The sequence below is a fragment of the Stegodyphus dumicola genome, chromosome 3 (genome assembly GCF_044657685.1).
Source record: "Stegodyphus dumicola isolate Sdum_Otavi_A_Nest chromosome 3, ASM4465768v1".
Classification (NCBI taxonomy): domain Eukaryota; kingdom Metazoa; phylum Arthropoda; class Arachnida; order Araneae; family Eresidae; genus Stegodyphus; species Stegodyphus dumicola.
In genome coordinates this window covers 151935832-151952314 of record NC_140770.1, presented here as the reverse complement: position 1 = coordinate 151952314, position 16483 = coordinate 151935832, and the positions used below count along the sequence as shown (strand labels likewise).

General features: G+C 33.2%; 1 protein-coding gene across 3 annotated transcripts in view; it reads right to left on the bottom strand.

The window, feature by feature from the left end:
* LOC118185808 (uncharacterized) overlaps positions 1-16483 on the bottom strand; it is a 92638-nt gene that overhangs the window by 7387 nt on the left and 68768 nt on the right. For all 3 annotated transcript variants that reach the window (XM_035355726.2, XM_035355740.2, XM_035355734.2), the window contains 3 exons: positions 12897-13659; positions 8803-8876; positions 117-199 (listed from right to left, as the gene is read on the bottom strand). In XM_035355726.2, the coding sequence (XP_035211617.2) occupies positions 117-199; positions 8803-8876; positions 12897-13659 (920 nt within the window). The remainder of the gene's footprint in view (positions 1-116; positions 200-8802; positions 8877-12896; positions 13660-16483) is intronic.

The following is a 16483-nucleotide window of genomic DNA, read 5'->3' as shown; positions in this document are numbered from 1 at the left end:
TTTCTATTAATTAAAAGACCAATCATTAAGCTTGAATGTTCAGATCTTTAGTTTTCAGTTTTGGGGAACACACAAACACTCTAAAGTTTTACAAAAAGTAAGAATTTAAAAATCACCTTTTGGAATAACTTGAATTCTTTGGTTTATTTCCAATTTGATGATTCTGTAACATTTTCCTTTTTAAGACAAACTTTTGGATCTATAAAGATACGAAGAAAATCTTCATAATGATTATAATTACACATATAGAGTCAAAAGTCTTTAATCTGGACGTCCATAATCCAGACCTCAAAGCTACAAACTTTCTGGGAACGCGTCAACGCATGCGCATAACACGCTTACGCATGCGCGTTTAATGTATAATGGATGGTCTAAGCTAAGTCAAAATGATTTAATTATCTATTTTATTTAATGGTGCAGATTGCGTTGTTCCTTAATCTTTTAATTGGATCCGGCTTATTATTTTTTGCAGACTGTTAGAGCACTTTAATAAAAGTAAGCTTGAACTTTCGATTATGTCAAAAAGAATTTCCGATTCTGGAGCTATCAAAGCATCTACAAAGCAAAAGCATGTTTCAATGTCCATCCAAAAAAAAAAAAAAAAAAAAAAAAAAAAAGTGCAATTACTGCAAAAAATGGATAAAGTAACAGAGAGGTGATTTGTTTCTCTAACCATTCCGAAATCTGTTTATCAATTTCACGCTGCTATGTGTGTGTGTGGGGGGGGGCAACGCAGTGCGCAATGAACTGGAAGTTGATCTGTCAGCACTATCCTTATCTTCAGGGCAGATGTTTTTATTTTATTCGGCTTATAATTCGTTACTAAATGTAGTATTTCATCTCGATGTACTCCGTCTTTGATATGATTTAAATCAAATTCCTCATCATTATAAATATCACAAATACAAATCAAATAGTTTTCTGGCTGCAATTTTTTTATTTCGGCTATGCGTAATGTATGCTTTACGCATGCGCACGTTGAAAGAAATGTTTAATAAAGTAAACAAATAAATATTAAGCTTTTTTTTTTTGTAAATTTTGATACCCTTTAGATCATAATTGCTCATTATTTTATAAATTACGGTTTCATATTTTTAATTTTATAATTTCTGCATGTCATCTTACCAGATTTAAACTGATGATCTATAATACGGAAAAACCGATAATCCGGAATTGCCGAAGTCTTGACGAGTCAGGATTAAAGACTTTTGACTGTACTATAATAAAACTTGAATCCAAAGCAAATTCAAATATCATACAAATATGGTAATGTAACACAAATAATGCAAAACCCAGCATATAAAATAACTGTAAAAATAACCAAATACAAGAAAATAGAAAATAATTTACATTTCTCAGCATATCTTCTTCTGGATATTGATACGCTGAGAAATGGAAGACAAAAGGCCAGTTTCTGAGCCAATAGATGCACACTTAATACGTAGGTAAGTTGAAAAATAAGTTTCCCCTGTCGACTGTGGTCAGAGTTGTGTATGAAAGTCAAAAAATAGAATGAGACATTAAAGATATGACATACCTTTATTTTTCCACATAGGTACCAAGTACATTGAGACATTTGTCATATTGCTTGATACGCTTCAAAAAGCTCTCCAGGAAAAAATCAGGGCTTTGCATACGGAAGAAGCGTTGAATGGCTTGTTTCACTTCAGTATTGCTTCCAAAGCGTCTTCCTCCGAGACTTTTCTTCAAAACCGGAAACAGATGTCACTTGGTGCGAGATCAGGACTGCATGGCGGATGGTGTAGGCGCTCCCAACCAAGAGTTGCAATATGGTTTTGTGTTGCCGTCGCCGAATGTGGTCTGGCTTTGCCATCCAACAGCAGAACGCCAGATGTGAGAAGGCCAGGCCGCTTTTTCCGAATCGCCTCTTTCAATTTCGACAGGGTGTCACAGTAGCACGTAGCATTGATGGTTCCAACCTCCAAAAAGTCCAGCAACAACTCCTTGTGCGTCTCAGAAAACTGTGAGGAGCACTTTACCTGCAGAGGGAGTTGTCTTGAACTTCTTTCGGACAGGTGATGACGGATGTTTCCACTCCATAGATGCGGCCTTCGATTCTGGCGTGAAATGGTAGACCCACGTTTCATCCCTCGTCACAATCCGAAACAGAAACAGGGTTCATAGCCACATTTTAATTAAAAAAATAAGCACCTATAAGCACTTTTCAAGCACATTTTAAGAAAAAAAATAAGCACCTGTCTAATTACATGATACACAACTGCATAACCTTAAAAATTAGACTTGTAATTTAAAACATGAGAAATGAAGTACTTATTAAAAGACAACAAGCATTACCTCAACCATAAAAAATAATTACTTTTTTGTTTGTTTTTAGTTTTAAATAATAGTTCAATTTACAGAACTTGTTTACAATGAGAGGAAAAAAAACTATGAAGAACTAAACTATATTACAAGATTTAATGATGAAATTTCAGTTCAAAATAGAGAAAATAATTAATAATAAGGTATATTTATTGTACTTGCTTGGAACCTAATAATAAATACAATTTATTTTTCCACTCATATTGATATTTAAATAATTTAAATCTAAATTCTGAACATTTTCTAAATTTTCATTGTATATCAGTTTTCTTTTAACAGATATTGCAAGCAAAGTAATTTAAGTAAAAAAGAGGAACTTTTCTGAAATCAGAAGACAGAAATTTGCTTCATGCAGTCATCGTTAACAGTAAAAGGTTTACTAACCCGCACACTTGGAAATTGGCGAATATTCGGACAGTCGAGCGGAACTTGAAGGGGGGGGGGCTGTAGTGCATAATATAAAAATAAACCAACGAAAGTAAAAAAAAATTCTGCTTAGCAAGCACAGTAAAACTCTTTTAAGTGCTCATAAACAAATCTCGGACTGAACATCAAAATTAATTATCTCTGCAAAATATCGCAAACGTTATTGCGCAATACGTGCACCGTAATTATTCCCTACGTGATATTACGCAATCGCAATCAACAACTGCCGGTATTGGGAGAATAAAGAACTACATAACTGGGGTGTTTTTCATTCTAATTTTCAACAGATGGCGTTAAATTTCCGGAATAGAATCATTCTTCGCTTGGGTTGGTAGACCGTAGAACTTTTAGTCCTATTCAATCCAAAGTGACAAAAAAAAAAAAAAAAAAAAAAAAAAAAAAAAAAAAAAAAAAAAGGTCCGTTGCTTGTTTTGCAGCAAACTATAACGGTTTCAATATTCAAGATTTTGCGGAGAAAGGCGAGACCTCCCAACCTTCGTACTGTATAATATATTGGCCAAAAAAATGAAATTATTTTGACTATTCGATTACTTTCCCTTTATTTAAGCCATTCCGAATATTATTCCTTAGAAAGCTAATCTGTGTTAAAAGAGAACCAGTTTTGGAAGTTTACTATACTTTAGCAGTTACTGCAACTATGTTATTATAAACATTCATACATGCTCATAATATAAGCATAACGATCATAATAAACACGAATATGAACTGACCAAGCGGAACGAGAATGCAAATTTTTAAGATCTTGATAGAAATTCAAACGTGTATAGTATTTGGGTGGGAGGAAAAGGAATGCCGAATGTAGCGGAATTTTCTACTGCTTTCGCAATTCTTTGACCAATAGAAGGACGGGCACCTGTCTACTCTTCGTGCATACCAAAGGTTATGTTAATGCAGAGAAAGGGGGAAAAGCTATTTCCGGGAGTATGACTCACCATCTGACATTCCATATAAGGAAGAAAAGTTGTTTATTTAGTTTCGGCTCTGGTACGGGGAAAAATAGCGCATTTATTAAAAAAAAAAAAAAAAAGCACTAAAAGCAAAAAATAAGCACTAAAAACAAAAAAATAAGGGCTTTAAAGAAAAAGTAAGCACCTATAAGAGCCTTTATATTTTATTTTCAAATATAAGGACTTATAAGCACTTATAAGGACCGCTACGAACCCTGAGAAAGCCATTGTCATCTTCATGGTAACGCACGAGATGTTTCAGGCTGACCCCCATGCGTTGTTCCTTGTGTGTCGAGGTCAATTGTCGGGGCACGCATCGTGCTGACACTTTTCTGTATCGAAGAATGTCGTGGATTATGTTTTGAGCTCGCTCATGTGAGATTCCAAGTTCTTCCGCTACTTCATCGATGGTGATATGCCGGTTCGCTCTAATCATGTCATCCACCTTCCTGACATTTGCACCTGAAGTGGCCGTGCGCGTCCGTCCAGCTCTCGGTATGTCCTCCACTTGCTGACGTCCATCATTGAATGTGCGACACCATCTCCGCACCATTTGCTTCGACATCACACCTGGCCCATAGACTTCCACGAGGCGGTTATGAATTTCTGTTCCTGATACTCTACGTGCCCATTCATAGCGGATAACCGCTCTCACTTCCTCCTTTGACCACGAATTCAAAACACACCTTCTCTCCATACCTACCGGGGCTCAAATGAGAGGCTGGTCTCCGCTTTGCGCAGGCACTGCAACAGCACCATCTGCTTGATTTGCAGCGACCTCTACCCAATGGTGTATCGATGACTTGCGCGTTTTCCTGCTGTGTCGTCTTTCGCCCATAGCCATTCAACACTTCTTCCATATGCAAAGCCCTGCTTTTTTCCTGGAGGGCTTTTTGAAGCTTATCAAGCGATATGGCAAATGTCTCTATGTACTTGGTACCTATGTGGAAAAATAAAGGTATGTCATATCTTTAATGTCTCAATCTATTTTTTGACTTTCATACACAACTCTGACTACAGTCGACAGGGGAAACTTATTTTTCAACTTACCCTCGTACATAGATTAAATCAAAAACAAATTGTGCATCGATTCAGCCCAATGATATGCAAAAGAGAAAGCCTCTTTTTTTTTTTTTTTTTTTTTTTGTGCCAACAGATGCATACACAAATTGTGTATGATATTTTAAATTGCTTTGAATTTAACTTGAATTGCATTATTGCCACATTTTCACTACAGCATGAAGCATATTATTTAGGTTCTGAATATTTGAACATATTTTAAATTTATTAAAATATGCAAAAAATTTGTGTATGTATTCTAAAGAATAAAAAAAAAAAGAATTTTTCATAAATTTCAAATAATAAAAGTTCCTCTTCAAGAGGACACTAATTCAAGAGCAAACTATGGAGGGAATTTAACCATAAACATAATAAAATTGTAATAAAAAATGATATACTGTAATTTCCGGAAGAAAGGCCGCATCAGCGTAAACGCCGCACTCGAGAAAAATGGCGGGAAAAAAATTAAAATTACACAGAAACGCCGCAATAGATTAAATTGCGAGTGACATCGTCGTGGGCCGTATAGATGCAAAAACTCAACCTAAGTCCTGATATATGACATACCAGTTAAGAAAAATGCATGAAATGAAACCATAACTCAAAAATAAATTAAAGGTAAGAAATGTATAGCTTCTGTGCCGTTTAGAGACATTTTCAAAAATTTTCCGCTCCCTAATTAAAAACTATCCAACAAGTACTTGTACCCAAACTGATGGGATCTGTATTTGGCAGAATGCCAAGAAAAATCCATTCATGCTGAAGGGGAAATGTGTCAGAGTTCGTTATTTCGAGGCAGGTGGAGTCGTGCCTGCCTTTGAAAAAAATTGCAGAAAAGGCAGGGGTGGGGAGAGGATGGGTCCTGGAAGATTCATGGAATCGCAGAGGAGAGAGACTATTCAAACTGATGAGAATGTTGATTTGAAAGGGGGAAGAATGTTATTGTTCTGAGATCTCGTTTAGGGTGAATAAGGTATGTAGGTCCATTCAAGGAAAAGAATGTAAACAAAATAACGATCACAAAAAGCAACTGAGTGGTCTTTTGTGTGGGAACAGCACCAGTCTATGCAGGCCATCCAAACTATGTACAATGACCATCATAGGAAATATTTTATTTTTAGTGCAGCTAAACGCCGCACTCGCTGAAAATTTAAGTTTTAAACATGTAAACGCCGCGGCGTTTCTTCCGGAAATTACGGTAATAAAAAATTCGTGATTTTTTTTTAAAATTATATTTCACAATTACGCAAACTCAAAAAAAAAAAAAAAAAAAAAAAAAAAAAAATCAAATAAATAATTAAATACCATACTATCAGATATCAACAAAATCAAAAGATTGTAGCTAAGTAATTGCATGCCACAAGTGCAGTTTGACTTGAAAAAATTCCTTAACCCTATGTTGGAGGGGCTGGCGTATGGTACAATCTTAAAGGGGTGGCGTATGAAGTATGCCAGGTCATTTTTCGAGCCTCTGCTTCGTGTTTGAAACTATTTAATCTTATACATGGCATTAATAAGGTGATTCGTCATAGTAAAAATGATATAAGAAAAAGAATAACAGAAAAAAAGCAGTAAAGATGGAAACTACGAATTTTTAATTAATTCAAAAAGTGGATGCACTGGAAATGTAATTTGAAGTTAAATAGTATTCTGCAATATTTTCTGTTTAAAAATTATAAGAACATAAATCAAAATTACAAATTATAAATATTCCGTAAAGAAAAGTTCGGTAAGTAATAAATTTCACAAATGAGAAATTTGAAAGCCTTTTGCTATTTTAATCCTCTTCCGATTGTCCCTGTTCACTGCAGTAGGGTTTGCAAAGTTGTACTGTCTCGTCCAGATAATTTTTGCAGGTAAACTTAGAACACTCAAAACATTTTATCATAGTGTAGTTATTCTTCATTCTACCGCACTCAGCGCAGCATCCTTTGATCTTTTTTGCAGGTGGTTCCTTGTCCCTTTCGGCCGTCTTGTCCGCTCCTGTTGTTACCAGCGTTCTAATAATAGCTTTGGAATGCGACAGGAGAAATAGCATTTTCAGACGATTCTGAAGATGTGGTTTCAATGAAGATGTAGTAGATTTTTCAAAAATTATCTTCTAAACTTGATGGTTGCATCAGGTTTGGAGAAGTTCAAGAGCACTTGGGAATTTATGCTCGCTATGTTTAGCAGTGCAAAAAATATTGCCATTGTCCACCTCTTGGTTTTTCGGCCGACAGTGAAATTACTACAAAGTTATTCTACAGTATCAACTCCGCCTTTACATTTGTTATAATCGAGGATTATTTGAGGTTTATTCGTTTCCTGGTCAATTTTGTCATCATCGTGTAAATTACTTAGCAGTATTACACACTTATTTTTTCCGTTGAATATGAAACAATTGTCATATCCTTTTGAAAATCAAACAGTGAACTGCCGACTTCTCTGGTTTTTGATGGCTGGAATTCATTTGGAATTTCCTTTTTATTTTTTTTTCAGCGTGCCCACAAGTGTTATACTTTTGGTAAGAAGATAATGAGCTAGCGGGTAGCTTGTATACCAATTATCGGTCGTCAGGTTACGGTTGAAACCTTCGTACGCACCAATTAGCCTTTTGACAATGTCAATACTTGAATTAGAAGCCTCTTAAGGTCCTGGGGTTTGATTGCCACAGTAAATTTCAAGCTTCAATGTATAAAACGTTCATGAGTCAACAACTGCAAAAATTTTCAGACCATACTTTGCGGGCTTGTTGGGGATGAATTGAATAAAACAGCACCTCCCGCGAAAGGGTTCCAACTTCTCGTTGATTGTGAGTTCGTCACCTGGTGTATAAAAGTTTTGTCAGTTCTGATTGAAAGATTAAAAAAATTCTCTTAGTGCAGCAAGCTTATCAGTTTTTCTTCGCACATACCTTGTGCCTTTATCATCGAATCTAATAGCAGCACACAGGTTTCCGAATCGCTTGAGACCCATGACTCGTTTCAAAATTTCAATTCCAGTACCGTCTTTTGCCCATGCTTCCTCCAAATTAAATTTTGACATTTTTTTGCACCCTAATAAGAATAAAATTCCTAAAAAGGCCAACATTTCTGCTCTATTAGTATCATACATGCTTCTCTTTGAGATGTTTTGGAGATCATCTGCAGTCCTGTTACATTTGAGATAAATATTTGTATATTGTACAATAGCATCAATCATATTTGTATTTATGATTTTCTGAAAAGCAGAAAGCTCATTATTCATATCGTCACAAGTTTTGTCACTTGGGCATATTTTTTTCATCAAATTTTTTCGAGGCATTCTGGCGAATTTGCTCTTGAGGGGAACTTTATTCCACTTATAAGTTTCCTTTTCTCCTTTCAGAAACTTTCCTCCAACTTTCTTCTTTTTGTAAATTGTTTTTACAAAAAAGTCCTCATATTTTCAATCACACATGTCATTTTCAATATCATTAAAATCATCATTTGTTGGGGAAACATCATTTGAGGAAGGAAAATGAGGATGTTTAGAAACATTTCCCTCAATTTCTGAGTCACTTTCATGATCAGAATGTTCGATGACTTCCGATTCATCGACATCAGATGCGTTATTCAAATTGTCGGAGTCTTCATCAACCGAGACTTCTTCTAAAACGCGCAAATAATCTTCAGGAGGTACAATATTCTTTCTGTACATACTTGGAGGAGCGGCGTACTGCGTTCGCCTACGCGACATGTTCACAATAACTGCTTTCGGAAGGAAGGCGAAAACCAGACTGACCAGAAATACCAGGTGCATTGCACTCATGGAATGTTTCTAGGAGGGTAGAGGAAGGGAGGAAGCTCAGGAAGGAGTTGTCTAAAAATTACAGCCCAAAAGATGGCATTAGGGTTAATGATGGCTTCCAGGGGAAAATTATTTATATTTATGACACAAACAAAGAAAATCATAAAAGCTTACAAAAGGCTAATTAGAGATAAAAAGTATTAAGGTCAGCATTGACAAGATCAAGTAATTTCATAATAATAATAATAAAATTTACTTCATCATCTACAATGGTTTCCACATCTATCACTGAATTGTCAGAAGAATCAGATTCTATCAGTGAAGAACTCACTAAAATTAATAATGAAAGCATTAGAATCAAGAAATTTAAGATACACAAATAATTTATAAAGTTTAATTATGACGTTAAATGATTTGATGGTATAGTAATTATTGTTTGATGTTACAAATAGTAATAAAGTAAAATTTCAAAGAAAAAATAAAATGGATTTCGACTTTTAATGCATTTTGCATGTTAGAATATCTACTGTCATTGTTAATGAAACAGAGAACATGGAAAAAGATTCATTTTCAAATTAAGTCACGATTATTCATCAGAAAATAATAGCTTGCTACAAAATGCAGGATGTAGCTTGGAAAGTGGGACAGTAAATATCAGCGTATGCATATATCATCCACATAGTTATAAAGCTATATAAACCACACAACTATGTATGAACATTTTATCTCTCTCCCTTCTCCCACTCGAATTTTTTCTTTCCTTTCTTTTCTTTTTTAAACATGGTTTATTGTAGTAACACTGATATTTCAATTCTGACATATGTATCTATTTAGAAAATTTATTTATGTCATTCAAATGATGCAGAAGATATTAATATACACTATAATATCACAGCTTACTGTTGACAACTTATTGTCTGCTAAACTTATTACTAGTTCAAACTAGTTCTGGGACTAGAAGTTTAAAATTCCATAACTTACTGAGACATGCATATCAGTTGTCAAAATTTGCATTGCATAACAGGATATATTTAAATAAGTTAAATTTCAAACATTTATTTTCCCCCCTGAAGTTGCAGAATAACATATGCTAAAGATAAAAATAGTAAGACTTTGAAGAATGCGGACTTCATACATATTGGATGATGAACATCTGCACTGGTATAGTCATTCAGTTTGACACTGAGGACATTTCAGATTTTTAGAAGCAGTTAGTGGTTCGCGAGTTTGACGTGAAGGCTGTGGCTGCCAGGAAGACACAAGATCAAACTGAATACAAGGATAAGAATAATAATTCCATTTCAAACACGCAATAAGCCCACCTTCATCTTTGGAGAAGGTCTAAAAGTGACTAAAAATATTCTGCGACCATAACAAGCATAGAATTAAGATGCTATTTAAAAGGAGATTGTATGCATTCCAGTAAAATCCTGCACCAGGCACACATGACAGGAAAACTCAAGAGCGGCTTAAACGGTAACAACAAACAACTACACACATATAATATTTATTCTCACTAGTGCAATTAATAATAAATACAATCAAAAACGTTCCAGAAAAGTTAATAACAGTTAAAGTAAATAGTTAATTAAAAAAATATCTGTGTACAAAACAAATAATAAAAATTGATGATACAAACTGAATTTTTTAAAATTTCTAATAATTATAAATCAATAACTCTATGTACTTAACTGGCACTTTTTTACTTCATTTTTAATATTAGCTAATAATACTTGATTTACTCCTTTCTGTTTAATTACAGTACAAATTCCGAGATCCAGACTCATCGGGACTTCAGCGATTTTGGATATTAAATCATCAATTTAAATCTAGTAAGACGACATGTAGAAACTATAAAAATCAATTTTTTTTTAAAAAGCCTCAATATTTATTTATTTAAACATTTTATTCAATTCAAGTTCTTTCTTTCTTTCTTTATTATTTTTTTTGTGTGTGTGGCAATACTTTTTTCTTAATTCTACAGACAATATTTCTTGTTCAGTTAAAAAGCTCCATTGTTCAAGTCCAGGAATTGGTGCTCCAAGAATTGACACTCCAGGTTGGCATCAGTGCTGAAGTGAAATTAAGAAACGGAACTCTCCATGTTTTATTATGAAAAAACATCTTAAGCACAAAGTATTAAAAAAGAAAAGAAAAGGTTGCTGGTGATTTGGAAGTCTGAATTTTAGATTATTCCTGATACTGGAAGTACAAGAGTGGATTTCGGACTTTTTACTGCATACATTTAATTAAAATTACCATAGTCTATTATTACAACTTTTTTTTTAAAAAAAAGGCATTAATTTCTGTCTGCAAATATATCAAAATTTTTTTTTGCTATTTTTAGTTTGGCAAATTTACAAATTATATTATCTAAATATGCAGTTAATTGAGATTCTATACATGCCATACATTTTTTATAGATCACCCTTTATACATACTCTTTGCATAAAAATAAGTAGCAGTGATGGTAACAATTAATAGTTCTTAAATTGAACTTCTTTATGTAGTAAAGATATTAAATGTATTAAACTGCTGGTCATCCAAAATGCAACACAATGAAGAAAGCAGACAGCATGAAATTGACATTATGTGTATACCGCAAGAGAATATGCGAATGATTACGATTTCAGTTTATTTCAGTGCATGCACACATCATGGGTGATAACAGCACTCCTTACAATCTGTACGTAAAGGAAGGAAAGATTGTCATTCAAGCCCGTTTCTGAGTTTGGCAGAGGCAGAATCATCACATATAAAGATTGTGGATTATCATTCTGGGAAATATGCCATCATATTAGACATAGCCAAGCATCAATAATGTGAACATGGAATCAGTGTATGCAGGAGGGAATGACTGACAGACAAGAGCAATTGCAACTACATTGTTGCACTCCACGGGAAGACGGGCATATTGTGTGCATGGCACTGATGGAGTGCACTGCCATATCCGCACTTTATCACAATCAATGCAGTCTGTAAACACAACAATCAGTGTCTGTACAAACAATTCAATGACATTTACAGTACACTGGACTGTCTGCTAAATGTTCATTGCTTTACTTACCTTTAAACCAAAGGAATTTGCATTTGGAATGGTGCACTGAATGGTGGAGATAGACATCTGAATGGTATGACATGCTTTTAGATGAATCATGCTTTTGCCTTCAGTACCATGGCAGCTGGATTAGAATTTGGAGACGCACTGGACAGAGGCTGCTCGACTGTTGTGCTATGCATTGTCTTACTGTTCGTGAAAAATCTGTCTTCTACCAAAGTACCCACAAAAACATTTTTACATTATCACCAAACTCTTGGCTTCTTCAAAAATCATTACAATTTTCCTCTTCTGTTCCTACTCAGCTGCACCACTATTTCAAACTCCACCAGATAGCCACCACTTGGCAGGATATCAAAGTTCAATACTGACTTTTTCTAACATCTATCCGGTTTTTCAACGAACATACGGATATGCATTAGCGCATGTATTTTTAACATCCAATGTATAATATTAAAAAATTTCACGCGATGACAGAATAATATGTATAATATCTCACGTGCCATCCTGTATATTGATTCTTCCTTTTTCTCTTAAAAAAATGTCAAAAAAGTTAGTGAAAATATCAAAAGAAAAATTACTGCATTGATATTCATTCTTCCAATTTATTTGTAAAAAAGTCATTGCATAGCGACTCATGAGATGCGGGGGGGGGGGAATGTTACTTCATTTGGTGTACTCTACTAACCAAAATGTATTATTTAAAACTTTTCACCCAAAAAGACATCTAAATAGGGCTTTTCAAGCAAAATAAAATTATATAAAAAAAAGTCTGTCTACATGTTTACTGCAGGGAAAATACTTTTGTTCTTATTCACAGATGTTAGTGCATGAGACTGTCTTGCCTGCTTTTCATCCAACATCCTTCCTACTAGGAAATAAACTCATTATTAAACAATCATAATGAAAGATGCTGAACAAGAATTGGATAAAGGGCAGACAAAATTTTTTCCTGGATACTGAGAACAGAAGGTAACTTCTTCATGAAGTTTCAAAAATAACATCAGATGAAACCTTAATTTTCTTTTATTGAATTAATACAAATCGGGAATTACGGTAATCTCAAATGAAATTTTAGTCTGTAACACATTTTGAATACAGATTTTAAACAAAAGCTTACTAATTAATATAAGAGTTTATAATTTGTGGCTAATATGAAAGGAAAACTGATCACATTTATCATTGAAATATATCAAATCATAAGAGTTTTTGATAACCATACATTAACATCGTTATAAAAATAAAACGATGTAAAAGCACACAGAATCTATAAGTATAAATTTTTAACAAACCTAAATGCTGTTCATGTTCAGACGAATGACTCGCATCAACATTTGCAGAGCTCTGTTCACTTGTAGAATCAGGTAAACAGTTTTGAAGCCTTTGATTTCCAGTGGAAGCCTTGGGATGGATTGTAGAGACAGGTTTTAAAACATCAGGCCTTAGATTATTAAACTCTGGCAATTTCTCACAAATAATATCTGAATTATTTTGAGAGTCTTGGAAGAAATCTTGCAAAGAAATCAGATTCTCTATTTCATTTTTACTTAGCAGGCTCAATTGAGATGCTTTTTTCTTACTAATTTCAGTTGAAGTTATTTGCTTTTTTGTGAATATGGATTTGTCAGGTGGTTTTTTATAGCTGTACCTGGCACCTGATCGAGTAGTCCTGAATTCTATGTTGCCATCAGTATCATTTTCTAAAGCAAGGGCTGAACAATTAATTTTTCTAGAGGGGCCAGGTCTAACACATTTAAAGGCACTTCCTGAAATTCTTGAGACGGATTCATTTTGGGATGAATTTTTCTGTATATAATTCAGCTCTTGAAGCAGTTCATCAATGTTCGTTTCATCATGGACACCAACCATATGATCATAACTGTCCAATTTATTTACTTTCTTTGGTTGTAATCCACGATGCGACAACAGATATGGTTTACTTAAAGGCACAATTTTAGATTTTCTTTTCCTTTTAATCAATGCATTTGCAAAATCTTCAAGATAAGCCAAGTGTTTTTTGCCGCAGTCTGGTTTACATGAAAACTTTGAGTCCTCCTTAAAAAAAAGTGCATACACAATAAGAAATAATCAGAAGCAGTTGTGTCATGTTAACTTTTATGTAACATAAATGTAAAAATAAATAAATAAATAAAATATTTTAACACATAAAAATGAATTAATTTTGTACTGCAGTTCAATTTCATGTAATATATAATTCTGATGCACAAAGATTTTACCACAAAATGATTTGAGTACAAGCATTTGCACCTTTGACCAAAACAAATTTATAAATGCAATCTAGAGGAATTTAATGCATATTTTCATCGATCTGTTGCAAAATACACAGTAAAACTAATATAAAATTATCCACAATTTAGGGATGGTTTTTCCTTGATTCTATACTTACATTTTATAAAAATTAATATCTTCCATCAGCTTTGAAATTGTTTTAATACATAGCACATTTTCCTTCAGCATTGCTATTTTCTAAAGAAAATTTTTTAATCTCTTCTTGGAAAGAATAAATAGAAATATTTTGCTCTTTGACTAGATTTTATTAAGTGAAAGCACAGAAATGGTATTTCTAGCGACAAAATATACAAGAAAAAAGATTTAGTTAAATAAGCTGACATACTAAAAGACCATTTTGTTCTCATGCAGCAGACATAATTCTCAATTAATTATTAAGGTTAAGTGCAGATTCAACGCTATTGTACTTTTCATTACAGTTCAAAGAAGGAAAGCTTTCTTTTTTAATATTTCAAAGCATAACATAGAGCTACTGGCAAATCTTTAATATTTATGGCAAATTTTTTATTGTTAATAATCATAATGCTTTATTGAATAGCACTGTATATGGAACATACATCATATCTAGCATGCAGCAAAATGCAGTGCAACTTATATCAGTAACCTCGCAAAATACATAGCAATGTTTAGCTTCTTCTACAAAGGGACTACTACATGGATGACTTGATAAGGCCAGACAATAATATTATGAATATATTTGCATAATTTCATACAGCAAAATCTAATTTGCTTTTTTTCATCTGGTTTTGGGGATAATACACATATTAAAAATATTTTGAAAGAACTATTTCTTAGTGCAATTTTTGTGCTTTCTTACATGATACAAAACAGCCACTCACCATGAACTATTTTTGGGTTACTACAGATAAGAAAAACTGGTACTCCATTAAAAAGACTACAAAGAACTCCCAATTATATTCTTTGGTTTGATGCTGAGAACTGATTGGTTGAAAAATGTACAATCTTACAGAAGGGAGAAAAAATTTCCAATTATAAAGACATTAGAAAAACTGTCTGAACCATTTGCATGCATAAAATATGATACTGCTCTAATTTTCACTAACATTTAGTACAATGGGCCATAAGTTTATCATTGTTACTCATTAGATGGTAGCACTAACAGCGTTATTATTATATTGCTATAGCTTTAATAAGTTTTACTTTCACTTTGATCTTTTTTTTCAATTCAAGGCCTAAAACAAAATAAGACTTTCAACTTTTGCATTCTTTTTTTTAAAATAAATATTTGCCACCCAGACAATGCTTGAAATTTCTTTAGTCTTAAATTGTTTTCTTATGCATGAATAAATGCTCTGCATTTATTTATACCTTCACATAAATAAGATACTGATTTATACTTTAAAATCATGGTACAAAAGATGGAATTTTAACAAGTACATTGTCTTTTTTTCTTGCTAATTATCTTGAAAGAGGAAAATTACCTGTATATAGGAAATCCTGAACTTTGAAGCAACTGACATTAATTATTAATTAAATAAATAAATAAACAACTATCTATATATATTAAAAAGAGTAAAATAACCTTACGAGTTTTATGTTAATTAACTAGTTATCTTATTATTTTGCCTGCATTATCACTTCTACTATCTTCAGTTCTCACCAGGATGCAAATTAGTTGGTGAGCTCAGAGTTGTTCAGTTCAAGCAGCTACTGTCAATCGATTACTTTGTTACATCTTTCTGCTATTGAACTCATTTATTGACTTATGCCTTCCTACACCTGTTTGCTATGGGAGGTATTTAGGGCTAACTTATAAAGGAGCATGTCATTTTGTATATAATACTGAATTCAACTGACATATGTTTTACATTTCTCGCAAGTGGAAGCTATTAAGTTTCTGTAGTACACAGTTTGTGTAACTATCAGACCGACATGTTAATAAACAGATTTATTTTTAACCTTAATCTGAGTTTGTATTTGATGTACTTTGTTGCAATTAATCATGTGTCTGTCCTAGGGATTCTAGGATTTGATATTTGGAGTAGCACAGAACCTTATAAACTACATCTGGCATAATAATATTCAGCATCCTATATGTATTTGTATGTGAAAAATGCTCAATAAATTTATTAAATAAAATCTAATTTTGATTCAGGTATGATGTAATCAAACTAACCCTCCAGATATTCAAGCTATATATATACATGTATGTGTATATTCAAGCCAAAAATACGTTTCATGATACAATTACAGACATATATATATATATGATTAGGTTATCTGATTATGGTAAAACTCAAAAGAGCTACCGTATATACTTGCGTATAAGTCGAGATATTTTGGACAACAACAACAACAACAACAAAACAAAACAAAAACAAACAAAAACAAAAAAAAAAAAAAAAAAAAAAAAAAAAAAAAAAAAGATTTCAAAGTGGGGGGGGGGTCGACTTATATGCGGGGCCATAAATTAAAAAATCGGAAGTTAAAAAATTTCTTTATATAATGCAGTTGTTTCTTTGCCGCACTCAAATTAGACAACTTATCAAATAAGTCACTTACTTGAAGTAATTTCATGACTTAAATTATGGGACGAACTAACCACAGA